At 40.3% G+C, this 26,195-nt stretch overlaps 2 protein-coding genes across 2 annotated transcripts in view; one reads left to right on the forward strand and one right to left on the reverse strand.

The window, feature by feature from the left end:
• Positions 1 to 10,484, reverse strand: part of slc16a2 (solute carrier family 16 member 2) — a 28,675-nt gene extending 18,191 nt beyond the window's left edge. The window contains exon 1 of the mRNA XM_058409699.1: positions 8,061 to 10,484. Within this exon, the coding sequence (XP_058265682.1) occupies positions 8,061 to 8,418 (358 nt within the window). The 5' untranslated portion in view covers positions 8,419 to 10,484. The remainder of the gene's footprint in view (positions 1 to 8,060) is intronic.
• A 10,573-nt stretch (positions 10,485 to 21,057) lies between these two features.
• On the forward strand, positions 21,058 to 25,492 carry si:ch1073-303k11.2 (leucine-rich repeat neuronal protein 4). The gene is made up of 2 exons (XM_058374865.1): positions 21,058 to 21,217; positions 23,240 to 25,492. The coding sequence occupies exon 2, from the start codon at positions 23,247 to 23,249 to the stop codon at positions 23,988 to 23,990; it is 744 nt and encodes a 247-aa protein (XP_058230848.1). The 5' UTR covers positions 21,058 to 21,217; positions 23,240 to 23,246; the 3' UTR covers positions 23,991 to 25,492.
• The last annotated feature ends 703 nt before the right edge of the window (positions 25,493 to 26,195 follow it).

Consider the following 26,195-nt stretch of genomic DNA (forward strand, 5'->3'; position numbering starts at 1 on the left):
GTGTGTGTCTGTATGTTTGAAGCTCGCTATATCTGAAGTGTGTGGGAGTGTATAAGGCTGCCCTTACATAATAATTGTGTTTGTGAAAGTGTATGAGCCTTGAATTTTCTCTGTGTGTGTGTGTGTGTGTCTCATTTTCAGTGTTTCAGTGAGATCTATTTTATATCATAGCCTGAGGTAAATGACTTACATATGTTGCCTTCATAGCCAGGGCTAGTTTGAAAAAAGACTTGAATTTCTTTTATGCTAGTGTATACAATAGCTTATAAATATTGCATATTTTACAGAATAGTGTACTTTGGACCAGAGTGTAGAGACTGTAGAGATTAAAGGAGTACAGTACAGTGACCCACAAAGCCAAAATTCCTGTCAGCGATCGCACACACACCCACACCCCTACAACACACCCTTTGTTCTTGTATTTTGGAAGCCAAGAAAAGTTTTAGGTCAACCTTCTCCTGTACTGTAACCTGCTAGATCCACAGATTCATAAAACGTATAAAGTATTTTATCTTATATAAATATATTATCTATTGCATCATCCTACCTCTATATTTTTAAGCTGATTGTCACTCTGATCATCAGCATCATCCAGATTAGTCTCCGTCTCTGTAGATAAAAGTATTTGACTTGTAGTTTTTACCTTTTACCTTTATTTCTTCATTCTGTTTTTGGCTTGTGTCAGGGAACTAGCCAGATTCATACGGTCACTTTTGTTCTGCTGGCTAAATTTCATGCTATTAATAGGTCAATTCATGCGAAATCACTGGAGGCTTCCTGAGCGAGCAGCTCACATTTGCTTCATACCTTCTGGAAATAAAGTCGCTCTTCCTTATAAACAGAGTGCAGAATTTCAGAGGTTCGTATTTGAGGCCTTAAAATCTCTATATTTACTGTAAAACCCTGCGCTACCAGAAAACGTTCCACAAGTCATTACTTTAGAAGTTAGATAGGTGAATTTTTCAGGGAATATTATGTAGTATAGCATTAAATATTTGTATTAGATCTTTCAAAATTTCCCATGAAATACCTGCTGTCTTCCTGCTTATGATACTCAAGGCTGCTTTGACATCTGCAGTGTTTAGTGTGCTAGCAAACTGAGCCAAGCTAGAGCTAAATGCTCAGGAAATTTGACAGATTTGGTCCGATGAACAAAAACAAAAAAAGAAAAAACAAATAGCCTGACGCTTCTCGTACAGTTTCTGTACTTCAGCTTTGAGGCTAATGCTAATGTAGCTTTGTGTTGTAAGTTTTGTCATTTCTACACACACCTGGCAACGGATTAGCGTTGTTTTTCAGACTAATCAATGGAAGAGGTTTTGGTTTTCAGCGTAAAAGTGTCCTTAAGCTCTTAAAATAGTCTATTCCAGTGTTTCTTGTTGCTGAGGCATTTTAACCCTTCCCCCAACATGTTGTTGGGTTTTTATGACGCCTCTCTCGGAGATTTCAGAGAGAAGAGAGAGCTCATTAGTGTGTCTGTTAATTAGTGTGACTTTCTGCTTTTAAATCCTCTGGATGTACATAATAAGGTAAGCAGGAACATCATGTGGATTTATACAGGTATAAACCTGGTTCCTTTGCTTTCACGTCACACCACTGCAGACTGGAGTATTCTCCTAAAACTTCCGAACAAACCAGTAGATCAATAGAAGGTGTCTATTCAGTCAGTAGATCATTCAGTGTCTTTTGTCCAAAATATTTAGGAACCTCTGGTTTAGTATCCTTTTTCTCGCTCTATGTACCTTAAACGTTGTCAGGCTTTGAATTTTGTCAAGCACTGACATTACCAGTTTAACATACACAGATGAATTAGTCCTGTAATTAAAGGACATTTATCAGTCATTAGATGTAATTAAGCTAATCTGAAACATTTGCTTGTACAGCAGAATTCTTATGACTAATCATGATTTGTCTGGATTAGCTGAACAACAGCTGCACCTTCACATTATTGAAACCGATGCGCCGTCACGAATGCTTTTAGCCTTTCGTCCTGTTTCAGCTGATTTTATGAAACCCTTCAATGCAACGACTGTCATTTATTTAAGGAAAAAAAAAAAGAAGCCTCACCTTAGATGACATTTGGCCAGGTTCCCCTCTAACACAAGCTGCCATTGTGCAGAGTTCAGTGTAGCAGAAAGGTGCGAGCCTAACAGGGCTAACAGCATTGCATACACCCTTCAGTCCTGACCGTGGTATAAAAGAAACCATACATACAAAAGTTTATCCGTTTACTTTTTATCTGTTTATAGCTACATTTCCCTCTTACTTGTTGTCGGTTTATTGCTCACAGTTCTGTTCATTGACCTGCCTGTGGCAGCTGAGCAAATAAAGCACTTGTACTGTAATTAGTACTGTAGGTAACATGGACGTTAAAATTGTATACAGAATTTAGTAGTTGCCATAGCAACAACCAGTGACGATAAGTCCATTTCTGTGTCTCGAAAAAGACCAAGGTCTAGAAAAATTCAAAAGCCTTCAAATCTTCTCTTGAGTTGCAGCTCATGAAAAAGACAATAAACAACTCATTAAGTAATGCATTAACGGTGAGGAGTAATTATTGTGCGGCTGTGTTAAAACAAAACCCGATGTAAAACACCATTTAATTCCTGTCTCTGACGCTTCTGAGTGTTATTTCAGCCAGTCTGATATTAAATCTCTGCATTACTCCTATAAATCAAACGATAATATGTGATCTATTGAAACCAGATGTTTTTAGCGAGCCCACAATGGCACAGAATTCTGGATCATGCAAATGATCTCGCCTTTCCAAACATACATAAAACACCCAGAGGCCATCGTTATATATTCCCCTGGAGAGTTGACCTAAACATAATTAATGTGGATACGCAACAGATGGAAAGTTCATCACAAGTTCATCTCAGTCTTTTGCTGAAAGAAGAAACACTACAGCAAGAGCAGAGAAGTAATGGAATAAAAAGCCAATTAAATATTAATTTAGTCGGTGTACTTTGGGCTTTTAACCGATGCTAATGTAGAGGAGGAGTATGGGTAAAATTTAAACTGCAAAAACCTTGAATTGCAGCTTTCTTACTTATGAAGGTAAATTTGATCAAATCTTTTTATACTCATATTTAACATTCTTCTGTGATTATTCATATTCAGAGAGTTTTATGACCACTCACAGATTAAGCAAATGATGTTGATTATCTGGGATATATTAGACATGACTTTAAGTGACCAGTCGGTTCGGACCAGTCGATGTATTGGACGTGGGAGAAATGAGCAGATGTGAAGACCTGAGTGACCGAATAGTGTTGGGTTGGAGTATCTCCAAAAATGGCAAGGTTTAGTGGTAGTAAGGGCTCTACCAATGATTGTCCAAGGAGGGAAAAACCATGAGCTGGCAGGGCTCAGACTTACTACCACTAAGCCTCAGACTGCAAGGCTTAGTGGTAGTAAGGGCCTACCAACCATTGTCCAAAGGAGGGACAAACAATGAGCTTGCAGGCCTCAGACCGCAAAGCTTAGTGGTAGTAAGGCCCTACCAACCATTGTCCAAAGGAGGGACAAAGCATGAGCTGGGAACAGAATAAGCAAGGGCAATAAAGGCTAATTTTGTCTTGTCTGAACCAATAGAAAGGCTGCTGTGGGGCACACAATTACACCCTGCGGTGTACGAGGCCGCCATGCTGGCCCCATACAACCCTAACCCCTGTCCACCATTGACAACAATAGGCACACAAGAATCAGAATGGAACCTTGGATGAATAGAAGAAGGTGGCCTGGCCTGCCATTTACCTGGTGATGGTAGTATGATGTTATTGGCAAGTTTCGGCTTAGAAACCCTATGTCCGGACATTCGTTGAGACGTCAATTTGACATGTAGGACCTGCCTAAACAGTGTTGTATAACCCTTGGCACCCATGGCAACAGGATAAAGCACCCTACAACACCACACAAATTGTACAGGAATTGTTTGAGGAACATAAAAAGTCCTGGCCTAAAAATTCCCCAGACCTAAACCCAATTGAGCGTCTGTGTAATATGCTGGAACAACAAATCCGATCCGCAGCAGCTCCACAGGACTTAAAGAATCTGCTGCTAATATCTTGGTGCCACATACCATGTAGCACATTCAGAGATCTTGTAGATTCCATGCCTCTGCAAGCTGCATTGGTAGCATGAGGAGGACCAACAGCAAATTAGGTGTAGTCAGCGTTTTTGCCCATTAGTGCATGCTAGCTTATAAGTTACACAGTTAACAAAACAATTACAAAACAATTAACAAAACAAAGTAAGACATAAAATAATGAGCAGCTATACACACTGACCATTCTAGGAATCTTTAACCAGCCTCTCTCCTGAAGTTAATAAGATGCAACAGTTGCTGAGAAACCAAAATAAAGGTTTTGGCTGTTACAAAGTGCTGACACAGGACAGTCCATCCATAAAAGTTATGTATACATAACAAACTTCAGTATATCAACAATTAACACTTGACTTGTTTAAAGTGTAGCATCTGTGTACGTCTTTCTAAGAGAACAAGGAACTGGTTTCTGGGGTCAGTTTTTTATATCAAGGATCACTGGAATTACAGATTTCTTATACACATATTCCATCATTTTAATTCGCATATACTACGTGCTATGTGTTGTAGTGACAGATGCAAGCACGGGATACGAAGATAATAAGACGGATGTAATTATGAGCAAAAAATGTGCACCCTACACACACAGTCCTCAACCAGAGTGTTGAGATTTTTGAAAGCAATTTTCTCCCCTTCTTGCTCAATGCACTGAACTTTGGCCAACATGTTTAACTAAATGTTCTGCAGCCATAAAACACACAGAGTTCCACTAAAACTAGTTTTTTTGGCCTCTGGTCATTTTTTGAAACTAAAAACAACAGAATTTCATGCATTTTTTGCTCTTACAACTCGTCTGAATGACCAGTTTGTCTTTACCAAGATGGATCCATGTATACTTTATTGAAGATAGAAAAAAAAGAAAGGGAAAAGATATATATATATATATATATAAACAGCTTTCCATATGTTGCTCTTCAAATGGGACAGAAATATCTAATGTGTTTCAGGATTAAAGCAGGACCGAGCAGTATTTATGCAAACGGGAGTTTCCACTTTAAGCCCCTGCTGAGATTAAACCTCCATGCTTCAGAGGATCTGGGGTCAGAGAGTTCCGGGAGGACAGGAGACAGGAGAGGGAGAGGACTGGCAGACAAAGAACGACAGAGAAAGGAGGTACTAGGAGAGAAGCGCAAAACGGAGAGTAAATTATAGGATCGAGACGGATAGAATTAAAGTGCGAGAAAAAAGAAAGTGGTGGGGGGGGTCTGAAAGACTGGCAGACAAGCAAGGATGAGGCGCAGATGAAGGAAGATAAAATAAAAAAAAGTTGGTGGGGGGGGTTAAAAAGTAAGAGAAGTGTGAGCCAAAGTGAACCAGAAGTCAAGAGAAAAAAAGAAGAGCAACTGACATGGATAAAAAGGGAGAGAAAGGAGTGAAAGAGACACGGTTTTAAAAAAGAGACATGGGTGGAGACACGACGGTTTAATCCCTTTATAGTATAAAGTCTGTTTTTATGTAGAAACATGGCAGCCGTTTTCTCTCCGCCGATTCAAAAAGAAAACTGACCACAGATGGAGTAAGAAAGAGAGACACCTGGTTTCATGAAACAGATGTTGAGCCTAGAGGGAAGAGCGATGAACAATCACCCATAGATACACTGATCACACTATACCACACGCTCATCATCCGTTCCCTCAGCAGTCACTAAGCCTCATTGGCTCGGGCTCAGACTGTTCACTGAACATTTAAGACACCGATTTCCAAAGTAAATAATTGTTTTTTTACTTCCCTCACTTCAGTTCTAGACCGCATTCTTTAAATCACACACTTATCCTTAAAGGGGAGAACCAGTAAAGTGACATCAACGTCTACATGGCAGAACCCAGGAAGTTTACAGATTTTGGTTCACTTTTGCATTGGATTTAAATCCAGATCTTAATATATATATATATATTCATCTGACCAAAAGCATGAACAAGATAAAGATGTTTTTTTTAATTAATTTTAAATGTGTCCAAAGAGTATTTTTCTCTTCTTTTTGTCTCTCTAGCAAAATAACTAAAGAAGCCTTGATGGGAAATGACCCCCAAATTTATTCAGTTCTGGCTAGATCCGGCTGTAAGGTTTATATTATGTTATGTTATGTTTTGTTTTGTTTTGTTTTGTTTTGTTTTGTTTTGTTTTGTTTTGTTATGTTATATTGTATTGTATTGTATTGTATTGTATTGTATTGTATTGTATTGTATTATATTATATTATATTATATTATATAAATATGCTCTTTCTACTACATTATAATTTCAGTTTAACTCCACATCTTCAATAAATAGAATCCATATCCCCCATTTTCATTTCAATTTATACAAACAAGTCTACACAAATAAAAAGGTGCATCCCAAATCACACACTTGTGAACTATTCTACACCATTTTGTTGGAAAAGTCCACTTCAAGCACTTCGTTCGACATGAAAAATGTAGAATGCTGGACTCGACACTCGCAGCTTTCCTTACGTAGTGGAAAGGGGGGGCGGGGCTACTCACTAGAGACACTTCGGTGGACTAGACATTTTACAATTACGCTTTAAATGAGCCCGCGTTATCAAAATTCTGTATTCTGCTAACACTAGTAGCATCACATTAAATGCCTTGGACATTTTTTGATTAAAGACACTAGCGTTCCATTTGAGACGATGCTACACTTCTAAAATTTATCCACTAGACTACTGCAAATATGTCTAATATTTTGACCAGCAATTTTTTTTTCTTATCATAGCCATACCTAAAATACTGATTTAAAATCCATCATTTATAGCGAAGCAGTGCTTGGACCTCTTTAACGTTTTAGTATATTGATATCTTTAGACAGCAATTGTAACTAGATTTTTTAATAAACAATTTATAAAAATTGGCATCTCCAGCTCACTGAGCTCTGCAGTTTTTTGTTTTCCATTCCAATCACACTAAATCACTCACAACGGAGTTTTGGAGGCTTTTTGGACAAAAACAAGGACATAAACAGAGATATTAAAATAGATAGGCACAGAGTAAACAAGATTAATGGAAAACGTCCATCTGATGCTGTGGGCTATCTGTATCCTGGCCATCACATTACTCTACCTGTGCAAGTAAAAGGTGTTTCTCTGGAGGTTAGCTGATAGATATGAGTAGTAAAATATTCCTCAAACACATATCATTTTTTAAATGAAACAGTGGGTAGGATGACCACCTCAAATCTCCAGGGCACCTGCTTCGATCCTGACCTCTGGTTTCTGTCTGGGTTTCCTCAGGGTTCTCAGATTTCCTTCTACCTCCCAAAGACAAGATAGTAGGTGTACAAAAGGCTACCATAATCTGTACGCCGGCAGCAGCTTGTCATAGGTTTTCCGGATTCAAGCGCTGTCAGCCCTCTTCCTCATACGAATGGGTACAGTCGCTGTGATTGGCAGGGGGCAGAGGGGGCACTTTTTGTTTGCTCCCTTGGCTCTTTAAACTTGCACTTCTCAAACATTTTGCAGATTTAACTTATTTTGGGGATGAAAAAAGTGTGCATCATCTAAACATCATTTCTTACTTTTTTTTATATATATACATAGGAAACTCAGGCTGACATGTACACATGTTTTTCCTTGAACAGTACAACCTGACAATTTAGAGCAAGCGTAAACTCAGAAAAAATTAGAATAAACAGTACATTTCCTTGTCACTAGGGTCTTGTCCTCATGAGTGAATCCTTTGTGTCATTAGTGTGTATTAGTTACCTGCTAGGGTTCATGAAGTATACTTTAACAAGTAAAAGGGTTAGTAACCCTAACCCTAACCCATATGTATATTTTTGTAGACACACTACATAAAGGATACCATTCAAATAACGAGGAAATGTGAAATTAAATGTCAACCATCATCAACAGTTGTTTTATAAACGTTTGTGCACAAACACATTCACAAGGCAGGGCACACTTACCTGCCAGTGCACTCAGTGCGCGTGGCGTGAAAGCTAAAAGGCTCACTCACCTACTTTAAACTGGGACGCCTTGTCGTTGGGGTCCTCGTGCTCATGCTCTTGCGCGAGCATCACGTGCAGAATCCCGAACGAGTTCTGGATACCAAAAATCGAGCCGTTGCACCAGGTAGCGGCGAACGCCACGAGCCAGCCGTAACCTCCCTCCGGTGGCACGAACTGCGCCGGGCTCGCGGCGTCAACCCCGTGCACCTGCTCCTCCTCCGCGTGCCCGACCTGGCATCCCTGTTCCACCGAGGAGGGAGGTCGCTTACCGGAAGCGCGCTCCACTGACTCCAAAACCCCGTGCTTGGGCTCGGGCGTCCCGTCACCGCTCTCGGTGATGCAGCTGCTGTTTGCCGGATTCATCATGCATGCGTGCGCACGTGCATCCAGTGTCCAGTGACCAGTGTCCTCAAAAGTCTTTATTGCATGAAACGAATTAAAGCACCGCGTGCACCAAAGAGAACACTAACTCCGCGCGCGGTAACGCAAATGGGAGGAAAAAGATCTGTATATTTTTCAGTATTTAAGAATAACATAGGTTACATGTGGTGCGCATGCTGAACTCTCCGCAGCTCGCCACAAACTCACAGTCGACGATTCAAATCTGCACCGAGAATTAAAGTCTCAAAAGAGCAACAATAGCCGAAGCTCTCGCGCTTTAGCGATCACGAGTCTCGTGAGCCGTTTCAGACGCAGCTTCTCACGTCTGTTTGATGCCGGTGCCCCAGCGCGCGCTCCAGTCGACCTGCACCGGACACTGGTTCCGTTATAAACTCTAAGAACCGTCTCCATTCAACAGCTCTCTCTCTCTCTCTCTCTCTCTCGTTTCCCCGCCCCTCCCTCACCTTCCCAAAAATCCACCAAAACGGGCTCGGGTGGCAGAGAGCAGACCCGCCCCCTCGCCGGTCTCCCGGTTCATCCGGGGCTGCGTCTCAAACCGACTGACAGTGGTGCATAGTGTACACTATTACAACCTACAGCCTCAGTTCCACAAAAAAAGTGTACTTTTTACTAGTTTTTAATTTTCACAAAGCGGTGTTCTAATCATTAAGCACTTCGTGTTTTTTCATATTCAGACAAAATATGTCAAATAAATATGTGATGCTACGTGGCAAAAATATATAGATATATAATTTTGCCTCAGGTTGTCCTCCAGACTAATATATTTTATGTTCATTTTTATAATTTTCTTATATTTTCATGAGCGTTATATTACTACTTCAAGGCAAACCATTTATTTTTTAGCCAGGCACTATAGCATTTTTGGTCACTCAGAAACTCTTAAAAAGTCAGTGCTAATTCCTTTAGCGTGTTTGACATGTGTAACGTTCGCATAGTCAGAATTTAGCATTACATTCATCTCACGTTCACAAGGACAGAGAGGTACTAGCTATATCATTTTAGCTACTTATATATCCTCAGTGATGAGGCAACTTCACTTCGCAAATGATGCTGGGGAATTTAGGACCAATTTTTGACTCAATAAAAAAATAAACAACAGGGTTTAAAGCTGTGGAGCGTAAAGCTGAGGAACTAGCATTAGACTACTGAAACGTTACACCATACGCTGTTTTTATATTTACTTGTAAACAAACAAAAAAAAAAACTACTACTGAAAATACCACAAATGTTTGGAAAAACCTATCCCTTTTTGAGCGACTCAGTTCAGTGCAGTTTATCCGTTTACATAGATCTTGTTAGAAGTTATTTATCTGAAGGATTGCTAATCAGACCGGAGACATTTTATTTACATTCTCTGCTTTGCTAATTTCTAAACACAAATGGACACTAAATGTACGTTCATCACAAAAAAGGACGTCTTTGCTAGTCAGAAGCCGTAACATGAAGTGCTAATACAAAACAAATCACGTCTCATTTACAGCCAAACTAAATTATTATTAGTTTAAAAGGTATCTTTGCCTCAGTGAGTCTTTTATAAACACGTAATACACACTGATATTATGTTATAACATGAATAATAGTATGTAACTGGACCCCCCCCCGGGCCTGATTGTGAAACTAGACGTCGGATTAAGACACACCCCTGAATGAAGCCATTCAGCGCTTGACGCAATCAGTGGCAGTCAAGGGAGCGCGCAGCGCGTGCTCGAGGCGGCGACAGGTTTTCAACACAACGATAACGAAAGCGAACTAAAAAACAGCTTATTTCCACTAATTTCACAGAAACTCGAGTCGAGGTTTTCCGCTGACTCTTTAGCAGCAATATCTAGTCGACAATCAGACACTGCGGCTTAGTTTCGTTCTGTGTTAAACCTGCCTTTACTGTACAAAACGAGCTGGAGTCTAGTGAACGTTTATAAATCGATAAAGTACCTTGCAACAAATGCTAAATCGTTCAAAGGCATTATCTTCTTCAGAGCATCCAGCCCGAGGTTAGCCAAGTGTCTTGCGCGAGGAAACGCAATGTTTCTGTGTAGTCACGGCAGGCTATTATAGGGGCCGCGTCTCAAACCGGACCGATCTCACTAAATGGTGTGTTAAAATGAAACAGACTTTAATAATACATCCAAAAAAAAATTTGAGTAATCAGCTTTAGAAGTGATGTTCGTATAATGCATCGTGTTGTTTATACACACGTTAATTTGATATTTATTTGGATAACGCACAAGCCGGTGTTACGCGGTTTGGGACGCACCCATGCGGCAAGGTGTACATACTGTACTATACTGAGTAGCCTTACTGCACGCCGTAGGAGGAGAGCCTATAGCAAGGGTTACAGTGGGGGAAATAACAAGGCTATTATTTTTAGCGCTCCAAGCACCAAAGTCAACTCAAGACCTGTGTTCTGTCACAGGAAACATAAGCCATAGGCGGACGGATTCAATTTACATGGGTTCCTGGTGTCATTTACTATTTTACACGCTTCTCTGTGGTTTTCTTTACTTCCGGAGTGCCCATGTCAGTGTTTTTATCCCTCCAGAGTGCCCATGTCAGTGTTTTTATCCCTCCAGAGTGCCCATGTCAGTGTTTTTATCCCTCCGGAGTGACCATGTCGGTGTTTTTATCCCTCCGGAGTGACCATGTCAGTGTTTTTATCCCTCCAGAGTGCCCATGTCAGTGTTTTTATCCCTCCGGAGTGACCATGTCGGTGTTTTTATCCCTCCAGAGTGACCATGTCGGTGTTTTTATCCCTCCAGAGTGACCATGTCGGTGTTTTTATCCCTCCAGAGTGACCATGTCGGTGTTTTTATCCCTCCAGAGTGACCATGTCGGTGTTTTTATCCCTCCGGAGTGACCGTGTCGGTGTTTTTATCCCTCCGGAGTGACCGTGTCGGTGTTTTTATCCCTCCGGAGTGACCGTGTCGGTGTTTTTATCCCTCCAGAGTGACCGTGTCGGTGTTTTTATCCCTCCAGAGTGACCGTGTCGGTGTTTTTATCCCTCCAGAGTGACCGGTGTTTTTATCCCTCCAGAGTGACCGTGTCAGTGTTTTTATCCCTCCGGAGTGACCATGTCAGTGTTTTTATCCCTCCAGAGTGACCGTGTCGGTGTTTTTATCCCTCCAGAGTGACCGTGTCAGTGTTTTTATCCCTCCAGAGTGACCATGTCAGTGTTTTTATCCCTCCAGAGTGCCCATGTCAGTGTTTTTATCCCTCCAGAGTGACCGTGTCAGTGTTTTTATCCCTCCAGAGTGACCATGTCAGTGTTTTTATCCCTCCAGAGTGACCATGTCAGTGTTTTTATCCCTCCAGAGTGACCGTGTCAGTGTTTTTATCCCTCCAGAGTGACCATGTCAGTGTTTTTATCCCTCCAGAGTGGCCATGTCAGTGTTTTTACCCCTCTAGAGTTGCCATGTCAGTGTTTTTACCCCTCCAGAGTGGCCATGTCAGTGTTTTTACCCCTCCAGAGTGACCATGTCAGTGTTTTACCCCTCCAGAGTGACCATGTCAGTGTTTTTACCCCTCTAGAGTTGCCATGTCAGTGTTTTTATCCCTCCAGAGTGACCATGTCAGTGTTTTTACCCCTCTAGAGTTGCCATGTCAGTGTTTTTACCCCTCCAGAGTGACCATGTCAGTGTTTTTATCCCTCCAGAGTGCCAACCTTATGTGGACGAGAACAACCTCCTTATTAATTTACACAACATTCTACACATGCTGTATCTGCGTCACACAATTGACTATACATAGAGGCACAAAGGACATTGTTCATATCACACTCTCCGGTATCACCCAAATGAGGATGGGTTCCCTTTTGAGTCTGGTTCCTCTCAAGGTTTCTTCCTCATACCATCTAAGGGAGTTTTTCCTTGCCTCAGTCGCTTCAGACGCCTCAGTCTTGCTCACTTGGGGTAACATCTAGGACTGTCTGTCTGTTTATATGTTTCTTATTTCTTATGTAAAGCTGCTTTGAGACAATGCTCTTTGTTAAAAGCGCTATACAAATAAAATTGAAATGACTAATATTTTATTTATAATATGTGGTTAACATTAAATTGTTTTACTTCTTTAAATATTTTTGCTATATTTTACATAGTGACTGCAAGTTCAGCTTGTGAGTTCAAAATCTCCACCGAATTCAAGATTCAAACTTTTAACCTCTAAGCTAAACAAACAGAAGGCGATTTGCGAATACAAATAACAAATAAATGTATTATGTTTCAGATATCTAAAAAGGCAAAAAAAGAACCTACATCATAATTCACAAATAAATGCAATCCAGTCTACCAATATTAATAAATGAAAAAATGAATACTTCTTTGTTACATTTGTGAGATATGCAGCTTTTTTTTTTCTTTTTTCTTTAGATTTATTTCACCATTGTTTATTGAAGGTATCTTATTGGGGGTGGGTGGATGGGTTGGGAGTATTGCTTGGGGGTATCACTGGTTAATTGTTAACTGTTAAAATTTGTTGGTCTGATGCCGTATGTCTGCTGCGGACATGTACTGTTTTTCCACTTCCATTTATAGACCTCTGGTGAAAAGAAATCCATTCTAACAATGTAGTCAAAAAGTCCTTACACCATTTACGAAACTTTTCCCAGTCACACTGATCAAAAGTTACAGTCTCAGTAGCACTGCTCCAGTGGATGTGACCCTGTCCAGATAACCTAAAAAGCGCCACGGTTCTACATTGAAATAAAAGCCGGCTGTACAGCCATATGATAATGACCAATACTGAATATTTTCAAGCTCTAAAATTTTTGTAAATCTCCCCAAAGTAGATTTCAACTTTTTCGGTGCATCAGGACCAAAAAGTGGCCATAGTTGTGCTCAAAGAATCTACGATATTCTACATGTACTGTAGATAGATAAAGTATTTCAAGGGAAACTTGGGGGTGTGTCAAGTGTGGGGTGTGGGTGCCGGTGCTGGTGACCCCTTCAGGAGATACACTTCCAACTTCTGTGTTTTATCAATAGAAACATTAACCATATCCATATGGTTATGTGTGTGTGTGTGTGTGATTGTGTGTTTGTGTGATTGTGGGGGTGTGGCTGTGTTCAGGAGATAAACTTCAACCATCCTCTGATTGGATGAAGGGGTGGGACTTTGTGTCATAGATGAATCTGATTGGTTGAAAAAGTGGTCTCTCAGACCTTCCTATCCAGCATCAGTGCCTGACCTCATGAATGCGCTTCTAGAAGAATGGTCAAAAATTCCCATAAACACACTCCTAAACCTTGTGGCAAGCCTTCCCAGAAGAGTTGAAGCTGTTATAGCTGCAAAGGGCGGGCCAACTCCATATTACATTCATGTGCATGTAAAGGCAGATGTCCCAAAACTTTTGGCTATATAGTGTATGCTCGAAAAATATGCACTCTGTAGACCACCATGGGGCAGCACTGAGTCACAGCCTGACAAAAAAAAAACACCAGTGACCGTTTGAACTCAAGTGAATTGAGAAATACTGACCATTAAATCACAAGTCTGGAGTGGAAGCTGATTATTAAAATAATATGAATAATAATAAATAATATTGTTGTTGTTTTTTCAGGATGTTAGTCCAAGTAGATTAGAAGACAGCGAAAGAAGAAGGTGGAATATATGACATGTCTCCCTGGAGTGTAATGGATGTGTCCCTTTGTGCCTAATTAAATACCTAAATAGAGTACATCTTGTTTAGATTATATTCCTAATGCAGCAGTAGCTAGAAGTGAGTCTGTGACAAAGTTTCATTGTTGACATATTACTAATTATTGCGTTTGTTCATTGATTCTTTGTCTGAAAACTACATAGATCAGCCATAACATTATGACCACTGAAAGGTGAAGTGAATAAGACTGATGATCTCCTCATCATGGCACCTGTTAGTGGGTGGGATATATTAGAGGCAGCAAGTGAACATTTTGTCCTCAAAGTTGATGTGTTAGAAGCAGGAAAAATGGACAAGCGTAAGGATTTGAGCGAATTTGACGAAGGGCCAAATTGTGATGGCTAGACCACTGGATCAGAGCATCTCCAAAACTGCAGCTCTTGTGGGGTGTTCCCGGTCTGCAGTGGTCAGTATCTATCAAAAGTGGTCCAAGGAAGGAACAGTGGTGAACCAGCGACAGGCTCATGGGCGGCCAAGGCTTATTGATGCACGTGGCGAGTGAAGGCTGGTCCGTGTGATCCGATCCAACAGACGAGCTACTGTTGCTCAGATTGCTGAAGAAGTTAATGCTGGTTCTGATAGAAAGGTGTCAGAATGCAGTGTCATGATGGGTCAGGGCTGTTTTAGCAGCAAAAGGGGGACCAACACAATGGGTCATAATGTTATGCCTGTTTGGTGTAAATTGGGCACATAAAATGGTCCATGGCTAGATATTTCCAATAAAATAGCCCTGAAATGCTTTGTTCTTCTTATACCAAATGCAATTGTGCCACTGATAACAATTTTTAATTTATTAATGAACACATTGTCTGTTATACTTTATGTTAGTTCTTATTAGTTCTGTTCCCTAGGCAGCTGAAATAAAGGCAAGTGTGGTCAGTCAGACATAATAAAAAAAAACAACTATGTATTGTTTAAAAACACACACACACACACACACATATATATATTTCCATAAAGACATGGATGAGTGAGTTTGGTGTGGAGGAATTTGACTGGCCTGCACAGAGTCCTGACCTCGACATAGATAGAATATCTTTGGGATGAATTAGAGAGGAGCCAGGTCTGCGAGCCAGGTCAAAACTGGGACGTCTTAATTACATGAGCATTCTTCTTTTCTTCAACTTCTAGTAATGACAAATGATGATTCCGTGGGAAAAAATGTTATGTAGCTAAAAATGAATAAACGTTGTTGTCCAATTCTTGATTGATCAAAACGTGCTGGTTTATTTTCAGCACTGGGAAAAAACATTGGTTCCACGTGAATGAATTGATTGTTTATATATATATATATATATATATATATATATATATATATATATATATATATATATATATATATATATATAAACCAATTACAGTGTAAAATCTCATGAGATTGTGGCCACTGATCAGAACCAGGTCTCAGTTTCAGGTTTCAGCACAGGTCTGATTTTATTCCTCCTTTTAAAAATACAATCAAATCATGCCAGATGTATGAAATCACTTGTCTTGTGTGCTACTCGATTCATTCACGTGGAACCGATGTTTTTTCCCAGTGCCGAAAATAAACCAGCACATTTTGTTCAATCAAGATTTGAACAACAACGTTTATTTATTTTTGTCTACCTACACACATAAACTTTTTTTCCCACAGACTCATCATTCGTCATTACTAGAAGTTAAAGGAAAGAAGAATGCTCATGTAATTAAGGGGAATTAGGGGATAGAGCCGTCATGCCACCCCAAGCGCACACACACACATGCACACACACACACCCAGAGAGAGAGAGAGAGGGAAACAGAGGCAAACCCATATAAACATCACTAAAAGGAAACTTGAACTCACTTCCAGATGTTTTCCATTCTCCCACCAGTGTAACAGAGAAATTAGGCTTTGACTAATCATTTTCACACACCCACATGATAACACCTCAGTAACTACATCCCTCATGGCCATGCGAGGGAGAAAACCAAGTGAGGAATGAGGTCATGAGGTCAGTCTGACTTTTTAAGCCAGTGTCAGGAAAATTCTGGAATTTTTTTTTTAACTAAAACTCACTCAATCATTGGTCTGTCTATCTATAAATCTATGTACAGAGATCATAAACCCATCTCTGCATTCAGATATCCAGTGTCAAAAATACACGATATTGTCAGAAGTTTTGGGACATCCCTCCAAATCATTGAATTCAGGTGTTGGGCAGATGTCCCAGTTTTGGAATGACTCAGATTCTCCACTCTAATTTATGCCAAAGGTGTTCTGCCAGGTTGAGGTCAGAAGGCTTTCCACAAGGTTTAGGAGTGTGTTAATGGGAATTTTTGACCGATCCTCTAGAAGTGCATTTGTGAGATCAGGCACTGATGTTGGACGGGAAGGTCTGGCTCTCAGTCTCCGCTTTAATTCATCCCAAAGGTGTTCTATCTATCGGGTTGAGGTCAGGCGAGTCAAGTTCCTCCACACCAAACTCGCTCATCCATGTCTTTATGGACCTTTGTGCACTGGTGTGCAGTCATGTTGGAACAGGAAGGGTCACTAACCAAACTGTTCCCACAAAGTTATGAGCATAAAATTGTCCAAAATGTCTTGGTATGCTGAAGCATTAAGAGTTCCTTTCAGGAGTCCCCCCCCCCCCAATTCCACTTAATAAGCAACAGTTTGCCCTGATCATTTTTCCATATGTAGTGTTATCCTTCTTGACCATCATAACAAGCTGTTACCACAGAAACACATCCTTTTTTTTAAACAGCTACTTGCAGTAAAAATGACTTCCCAAACTTTTCTGCCCAATCAGTATCAAGAATTTAATGGAAGAACTATTTCATAAGAGCCATGGTCATGTTTGTATTACTCATGTTATCATAAGTAATACTTGGTGGAATCTTCTGACTGTGGGTGGATGTATTAAAGATGTGGAGCAGTTCAACAGCTCACATGAGGGTTAGACAGTTCCTAATTCATCTGTTGTGAGTTACATATGTCATAAATAGCCATATATGTACACCAACCCGGCATAACATTATGACCACCTGGCTAATATTGTGTTGGTCTTCCTTTTTCCTGCCGAAACAACCCTGACCCGTCCTGCACTGTGTATTCTGACACCTTTCTATTAGAACCAGCATTAACGTCTTCAGCAATTTGAGCAACAGTAGCTCGTCTGTTGGATCGGACCACACTGGCCAGTCTTCGCTCCCCACGTGCATCAATGAGCCTTGTCCGCCCATGACCCTGTCGCCGGTTCACCACTGTTCCTTCCTTGGACCTATTTTGATAGATACTGACCACTGCAGACCGGGAAAAGCTGCAGTTTTGGAGATGCTCTGATCCAGTTGTCTACCCATCACAATTTGGCCCTTCATCAAACTCGCTCAAATCCTTACACTTGTCCATTTTTCCTGCTTCTAACACATCAACTTTGAGGACAAAATGTTCACTTGCTGCCTAATATAATCCACCCACTAACAGGTGCCATGATGAGGAGATCATAAGTGTTATTCACTTCACCTGTCAGTGAATCACCGGTCACCGGTCATAATATAATGCTGATCGGTGTATCTTTCCATATAACTTATCCATCTTTGCTATCCTCATGACTGTGCTATTACTGTATTAGGAAATACAGTAGCTTTGTCGCACATAAATAAATATATATTGTTATAAATGAACAAAATCAAACGCAAATGTGGCATTCGCCCGAGGCTTAATCGGGGGCGTGCTCCAAATTCTTCTCCAGGTCGTTGTGTGTGGGATAATGCTTTTCAGAAAATTGTGGGATTATTGTAGCATACTTGGTTGCTGACTATTAGCCTGGATGAATTCTTAGATTCCTGGACGTTCTGTCATCTGATCTGACTGAGAATCACTTTTTATTTTTTCACAGTCTACTAACAAAATGCACTTAATACCTGATTTAGTCATTCAATTGAAATGAGAAATGAATGAATGATATCATAAAATGTTACCCAGTGTAGCCTAGTAATGCAAAATAACTTGGTCATGAAGTCAAGCTTGATACAATTTCTCATCAGATTTCTCAACGGGATCCTGGAATGTCAGTGAGGCAAACGTGAAAGATCAAGATCAGCTATTTGTGGCTTCTTCTTCTTCTATTTCTTGACTTCTTCTAATCCTAGTCACAGAAAGGAGTGTTAAGGCTAAGAGAGAGAGAGAATAGTGGCAATCAGACATTACGCAACATGCTTGATGACAGGAAGTGAAGAGGCACACCAGACAGCTTTTTACGGGCATCTTAGACAGGAGAATGCGGGTTGGTTGATACCTGTTCTGACATGAAGGTTGGCCCACATGCTGCCTCGGCCTGTGAAAGGAAAGTCTTTATTCCGCGAGTTAATGATAACAAACTGTAACTCCAGCATTCCCGTTTTAGCGGGAAGTCTTGAAGTACACACGGCACATGATAATAGGACCATGGGTGCTGTTCTATGGGAAATGCAGACAAAATATAGACATCCAAGACTTAATTAGCAAACAAAGCCCACCTTATCAAGACCACCATTGCTGCAGTGAAGCATGGTGGTGGGAGCATCGTGACATGGATCTAAAAACAGAACTGGAATATCTTGAACACAAATTGCACTAATCATACAAAAAGGTTTCCACCGAGTCATCACCACATAGATGATGAATTACCAAGGACTGAAAGGACTAATATGGGCATGGGCATTGGTTAAATCTATCAGTTACACAATCTGCCCAAAAAAAATAATATATAAGAACAGTAACCAATAAAGAGGAACAGAAATCTGCATCATAACTCATAAGTGTTAGTGTTTATAATTACACTAAAGCAATATAAGCTGGAATTTTAGGTCATATTGAGGGCAAAAAGAAACCAAACCTTATTCATACACACAATATATACAATTGAAACAACATTTCAAGCATTTTATAGCTTTAGGCTATTTACAATCCAAATACAGTGGATACTAGCACTGAGGAACAAAGTGTGTCTGAAGCCTTGGGTGAACGTGTGTGTGCATAAGCTTGCATTGATAATTGTTGTTCAGAACATAAAGTGAAAATATAATAGATCAAGCTCGGTCATGTCAGGGGTGTCTGTCTCTGTCTGTCTGTCTGTCTGTCTCGCTCGCTCTCTCTCTCTCTCTCTCTCTAATAAACATGGTGCTGGAAATTAGCTTACTGGAAAAGTGTGTGTATGTGTGTGTTAGAGAAATGACATATAAAAGTGTCTCACTTCCATATACAAACTCAATCAAATATCCCAAAAGGTTAAGAAACCAATTTATTACAACAGTTTCCATTAAAAGCATTCTTTCACCAAGGTACAATGCTATGATAAATAAAGTGTAACTATTAAGACATGTACGCCTGAGACACTATATTGCCAAAAGTTTTTGGACACCCCTCCAAATCATTGAATTCAGGTGTTGTTTTTCAGGGGTTGGGCTCGGCCCCTTAGTTCCAGTGAAAGGAACTTTTAATGCTTCAGCTTCATACCAAGACATTTTGGACAATTTCATGCTCCCAACTTTGTGGGAACAGTTTGGGGATGACCCCTTCCTGTTCCAACATGACTGCACACCAGTGCACAAAGCCAGGTCCATAAAGACATGGATGAGTGAGTTTGGTGTGGAGGAACTTGACTCGCCTGACCTCAACCCAATAGATAGAACACCTTTGGGATGAATTAAAGCGGAGACTGAGAGCCAGACCTTCTCGTCCAATATCAGTGCCTGATCTCACAAATGCACTTCTAGAGGATCGGTCAAAAATTCCCATAAACACACTCCTAAACCTTGTGGAAAGCCTTCCCAGAAGAGTTGAAACTGTTATGTCTGCAAAGGGTGGGACAACTCCATATTACATTCAAGTGCATGTGAAAGCAGATGTCTCAAAAGCTTTAGCAATAGCGTATAGGTATAGGATCTAGACTATACAACCCGCACCTCGGTTTTTAGACAAGTTTTGTCTTTCTGTTATCAGATCCATGTTTTATCAAAGTGACGTGGCAGCAGATGTGTAGAAGGCTTAAGTTTCATTCTGAACCACAAGGAAACTCAAATATCCATAAGCTGAAAAAACAAATATCCAGCTCTGATAAAATTCCGGCTATGAATAAGTTTTTATAAAAAAAAAAAAAAAAAAAAAAATTCTATATCAATGGTTTCAGCTTGAATAAGGTTTCGAAACAGTCCAAAAATATTTTGTCAGTAAACAAAAAATATTTATAATATTTATAATATGGTGAATGAAGACATTTATTTAATATCTGTGGAAGGAGTGTCTCCAGTGTTAGCACGTTGTAATAATTTTGTGAAAACCTGTTTAATCAATACAGAACATTTTGTGATCTCCATTTTCTCTGTAAAATCTCCTTCTCCTTAGCCGTCTTTATTTATTATCCTAGAGCAGCATGTTTTATTCGTTATATAATTGATTCCTAAGGCAGCTGTACAGGATAGCAAAGAAAACTCACCTCACAGCAGCGAGCCCTCTTGTAATAATATAAAATTCGTTGTTTATTTGATTTGCCCAAGATAACTGAGCTGAAAAAAAAATGTTTTTCTCCCCCATGCAGCAGTAGATTCTAATGTACAAACGTTTTATCTTTAGGGTGAAGCAGACAAAACAGCGCGTCATTGACGCGTCAGACTCACAGGTGAGACCGATCGCCATGGAGATGCGAATACAGACTTAGTACTTGGACGCCGTCCAAAGGAATGCCAATGGTGGGCAGTTGAAAACACTCACAAACTACTCACACATCACACACACACCCGCACACACAGTGTCTGCTGAGCAACAAAATATATGGAATGAGTAATTGTGTGATTTCTGGCTGACTTCAAGCACAACTGTGTCTCACACACACATGGTTTCTGATGTGTTCGAACATGTCGAGCTTTCATACTAAAGGAGATTCATTCAGCAGTGCTCAAAGCCAACCAACACTAAAAAAGGGAACGGGTGAGGAGGAGGAAAACGGGGGTGTTCAGAGGGAGGGGACACTGCAAGAAACAAAAAGAGGACGCAGTGAAGTTCTCTTCAGAGAGGAATCACCAGCGACGGAGTGCAAGAGGTTTGGTGGAGGAAAAATAAATAAATAAATAAGAGGGAACCAGACACTAGAAGAAGTTTATTTTCTAGAGGTACGCACATCTTCTTTTCTATCTTTCATTTCCGTATTCCTTTAATTCCTTTCCACAAATTTCCTGTAGTTGACATTATGTATTGAGTTTGAATTAGTAAGGTTTGGATTACATTTTTTTTTTTTTTTTTTTTTTTATGAAGTGACCGGTGAGGCTAATATTTCTAAAAAATATATTCCCTTTAAAGAATGCTGCTAGAGTCAAGCCCGAGAGTTACAGGTATGACACTAACCGAAAAGCTGAAACCAAAGGGGCCCTATAATGGAACCCTGTGGTACTTTTGTAGTGTTTTATGGCATTATAATATCAAACAATTTGGATTCGAAAGCTAGCCTAGTGGGAATTTCACACCATTCCAATGCTAGTTCTTATATTTTGGTTGCGTATAGCAAGAGCACCTAGACTTGCTTTGGTGTAAAATTTGGACATGCTGTTCTTCAATAAATTCAATAATTCTACTTCATATTGGTTGATCAAATCAAATCAAATCATTGAAAATTTTCCTATCACAGCACACTCCATAATGGTACAAGTGAAGCTGCTTACAAAAGAATTACACAACCGCCTTGCTACTGGGAAACTAACAAATCTGTTAATGACGTGCCGGCTCATGTGTTATCAGGTTCAATGCTGTGTGTTGTTCTAGATGTTCTGACAAAATGTGGTGCTCCTAGAAAAGTGTATCATGACATCATTTCTAATGATACTGGTACCTCATGTCCACTTTTTATGCTCTGACAACAAGAGGGAACAGAATGAGAGTAAAATGGAATCAGTTCTTCAAAAATATTCTCCCTCTTTGGTGACATTTAAATAAAAATATGTTTAATTCCTTTTAAAACTGTGCTCTAGCATTTGGTGGTAGGGGAATGTTGGGAAATAAATACATGAGCTTCAGAAAAGTTGAAGGCTGGAAATGAATGGACGCAATGCTAATGAATATTCAAACTGCCCCCACCCCAAAAAAAGGCTAGCAATCTCGTCCTCATGTGGTGCAGCCTGGTTCCCACGGAAACAGACCTCTGGGACGAAGTATCTAGAGTAAGAATAGACCGTGAGTGTTTACTCTCTCTGTGTGTGAGTGAGTTATGTAAGCCCATGTATGGTAGCAGAGGCGAGTTTTCCCAAATGTACAGCCAACTGCAGACGATAAATTACAATCCAGGGGTACCCCTGGATACCCTAGGGGTATGGCTAAAATGGTGCAAGAATAACATCATGCTGCTTTTGTGTGCTGAAGGTTTGATAATAGAAGAGAAAGTGTAAGGAACCAAGGACAAGTGGAAACAAGAATATTAAGAGCTAATGAGATAATGCTAACCTCAGACTGGTCAGAAGGTGGTCTAGAAACTTTTTGATTCATTTTCTGTCAGGAGATTTTTATTTAGCATTTTTCAAATGAGTCTCCAGGGTTAGTGCTTTGTACCAGTCAGAGGTAAACATTTCAGGACGGGGCGCTTTGTGGTTTCTCTGCAACATGACATGACATGACATGACACGACGCCTGGTACATTCTCAGAAATAGGTGGCACCAAACTGCACTTTTCATTGTTGATAACGTGGTGATCTTTTGTACTTTTTGTATGTCTCCTTTATTAGGATGTTCCTTTAATCATTTTTAAAAAGTACACTATATTCATGTTTACACAGATGTACCTTTTGTATCCAGCCATAACTAGCTAGAGGGAGTGTTGTACATTAGCACTCCTACAAATAGGAGTTGAGTTTAAAGGATCAAATTGATAGTTATTTCAACAAACACAATGAAAACATTTGTTTCCAGCAATTTCAATTGAATTTAAGTGGCTTTTACAACTGCTTCAGTATTGACTGATTCCTGAGACCTGGTCACAAGTCCTGCAGAGGCAGAAGTCCAAAACTGCTTGAATCTTCCCTTCTTCTAAGCTAATTAGCAGGATTAGTACACCAGTGTGGTGGACCAGTACTAGGAATCAACAGAAGACTCATTATTAATAAGACAAAAGTGACTCTTGCTAACTTTTGCATTTGTAACTTTTACAGAATCAAGATGCAGAACATTACACTCATCCTGCTAGCCTTACTGGTGGACTTCCTGTTGGCCGCCTCTGTGAGCCTGTCAGCATCTCAGCCTCCTGTCACAAAAACCCGCATCCGCTACATCGGTGTAGACTATGATGATGAGAATGAAACCCCCAAACCTAGTTTAAAAGTCCCTGTACAGGCTGGGGGCACTACCACTCAGTTTACCCCTCAGCAGTGTGAATATGACCCCTGTGTGGTTCCCAAGGTTCCCTGTTCCGTGATTGCCGCCCAAACTAAATGCTACTGTCCTGGAATTAGTGGTCCGGACGAGTTGCCAGCACCTCCGGAGATTAAAGCGCTGAAACAGGGAGCAAATGGACTGGTTGAGGTCCATTGGTGTGCACCACAGTCCACAGTCACCCACTACAAAGTAATCACAGAAGAAGGCCACGAGCCACAAACTTTCAGCAATTCTTCCCGTACTGGGTTGGTGCATGGAGTAACGGTTGGGTCACGAGTTTGTGTGGTGGCAGGGAATAAAGTTGGACTCAGCACTGAATCAGAAGCATCATGTGCTCTCTTCGAGCCTAACAAAACCAATCAGGCCCTCAAGATGTCATGGATCATTGGTGGGGGCATCGGACTTTTGCTGCTGGCTACAGGGTTGGCTGTGGTGTTGTTGTGGAGATGGAAGCGGGGCAGGAAGAATGGGAATGTGGATGGAGAGGGACTACGAAATCCATCCTACACCACAAATGAAACACTGTGATTGCATGGGATGAAATTCAAGATACTCAATTCGTGGTGTAGACTGAATGAGTAGGCTCTGGGAAAGGCTATTAAAAGCATTAACAAACATATACTTTTAAACAGTACTCAAAAAAACTTGTAAGAGGCATGGTCAAAAGGATGATGGGGAGAGCTCGAGGACAATACAGACAAGTCACCACCAAGAACTGAAACAAGACAGACTTTATATGTTGTGTACAAGGGTTAAATTTAAAGCCCTTCCAAAGGAAGGTTGGACTGCAAGTAAGGACATTAACCATGCAAACTCAACAGGCCTCATTTATGGGTATGATTGGCATTGAAGACTTCAGTGTCTATAGTTATCAAGTTAGTTAATACAAGTTGGAAGAATATTTAAAAGAAATAGAGGGGGGTTTGGGTTGGGGTAGGGATAGTCTGGGTCCTCATAAGGATAGCTTAGACCAGGGGTTTTCAATCTTATCCACCATGGAGTCACACTTAATTCCACTCGCTAAACCAGTTTGTCTTGGTTCCCGATCAACTAACAAGTGTACCTCCTATTTGATTGGAATCAGCCACAACCGCACTTTGCTGGATAAGTTTTCAGACCCCTGGTTTAGACCTTGCATAATGAAGATATCACCCCTAACACACAGATACAACAGGTGTGGACAAATCAGCAGCCTAAACATCTATTTTGTTCAGGCTATTTCATTTTTATTTGCAAGTAGGTTTGTCATATGACTCTCTTGCTAGCTCATGCAGTCATCATAAGAGATAAAATAAAGACACTAACCAGACTCAGTAATACTCATTACGCTAACAGAACAAAGCAGCTCATTGCAGAAATGTTGGCCTTCTGGTGAAGGTTATGACGACAATGTGCTACATTAGATACTTTGTTCATTTCCATTAGTCTCTATTAATCCACTTTTTATTCTCGTCAGGGCTAGCTAGTGATTTGTCCACCCCTGCACAGATTTCCATAGTTGTCTCATCATGCTAATAGTTACAACCATAAGTACAAATTAATAGAAACACAGCAGCAGACGCTCTTTGGAGGTGATGGACAAATTACATATTCCACGGAAGTACTCTCTTTAATAACTGTTCCAAAAGACTCATTCACTGGGAAAAGATGCGTTGCAATTTGACCGTGAAAGAAGCTGGAAGGTAATGTGCCTGTGGAGACTGGGTCAGGACATGAAGGACAAATCAACATGGACTTGTACAAACAGAAGAAAAAGAGCCGAGAACTGAAATAACGTAATGTACCCCTGTGTTAGCAACTGAAAACATATCAACCCTACTAAAAGCTAGTCAACACGTTACATAAGTTTAAGAGGCATTTTAAATTATAGTCTTTTTTTTTTTTTTACAAATTAATTCCACTAATGGTGCTGGAACATCAAGGAAGCCTGGAGCTTCTGTAAAGCTTTATAGATTTTTCTAGTTGCATAGAAATGCTCATTTTTACTATTAACGCTAATTGTTTTGTAATAATAAAGTCATGGAAATGAACCTGGAAAGATTTCTGCATTTATTTACTATTGCATTGATCATATCTGTTGGTGTTGAAATTCAATTCTTTGACTAAATGTAAAGTAATAATACACTATATTGCCAAAAGTTTTGGGACACCACTCCAAAACATTGAATTCAGATGTTGTTCAGGGGTTGGGCTCGGCCCCTTTGCTCAGTGAAAGGAACACTTAATGGTTCAGCTTACCAAGACATTTTAGGTAATTTCATGCTCCCAACTTCAGGGGATGACCCCTTCCTGTTCCTTCCCAGAAGAGTTGAAGCTGTTATGTCTCCAAACTCCATATTACATTCATGTGCATGTAAAGGCAAACGTCCCAAAACGTTTGGCAATATAGTGTACAAACATCCAAAGAGGGAAATACTTACTCATGGGAAGGGAAACCATAGCATTGTTCAACTTACTTCTTTGCGTTTGGGCTTTTCGATGGTCTCGTTTAGAGAAGTGGCTTGCGTTTGGTGGATGATAGATTTATAGATACTGCACAAACACAGTTGACTGCTGGATGACAGTCAAGTTTCACACCCAAAGCCACAGCCAAAGGTTTCTTGATATACAGTAACTGCAAATGACACAAGGAACTGAATTATGGTGAAACCTTTGCAAAAGTGTTTGTATTGGAATGAAATGGATGGAAAGCAAGACAAAGGAAATCTTTCAATAAAAACTTGAAACATTAGC

Source organism: Hemibagrus wyckioides, linkage group LG02, assembly GCF_019097595.1.
Source record: "Hemibagrus wyckioides isolate EC202008001 linkage group LG02, SWU_Hwy_1.0, whole genome shotgun sequence".
Taxonomy (NCBI): Eukaryota; Metazoa; Chordata; class Actinopteri; order Siluriformes; family Bagridae; genus Hemibagrus; species Hemibagrus wyckioides.

Excerpts from the sequence above, each read along its gene's own strand:
- si:ch1073-303k11.2 (XM_058374865.1), top strand. The coding sequence starts at position 23,247 with ATGCAGAACATTACACTCATCCTGCTAGCCTTACTGGTGGACTTCCTG.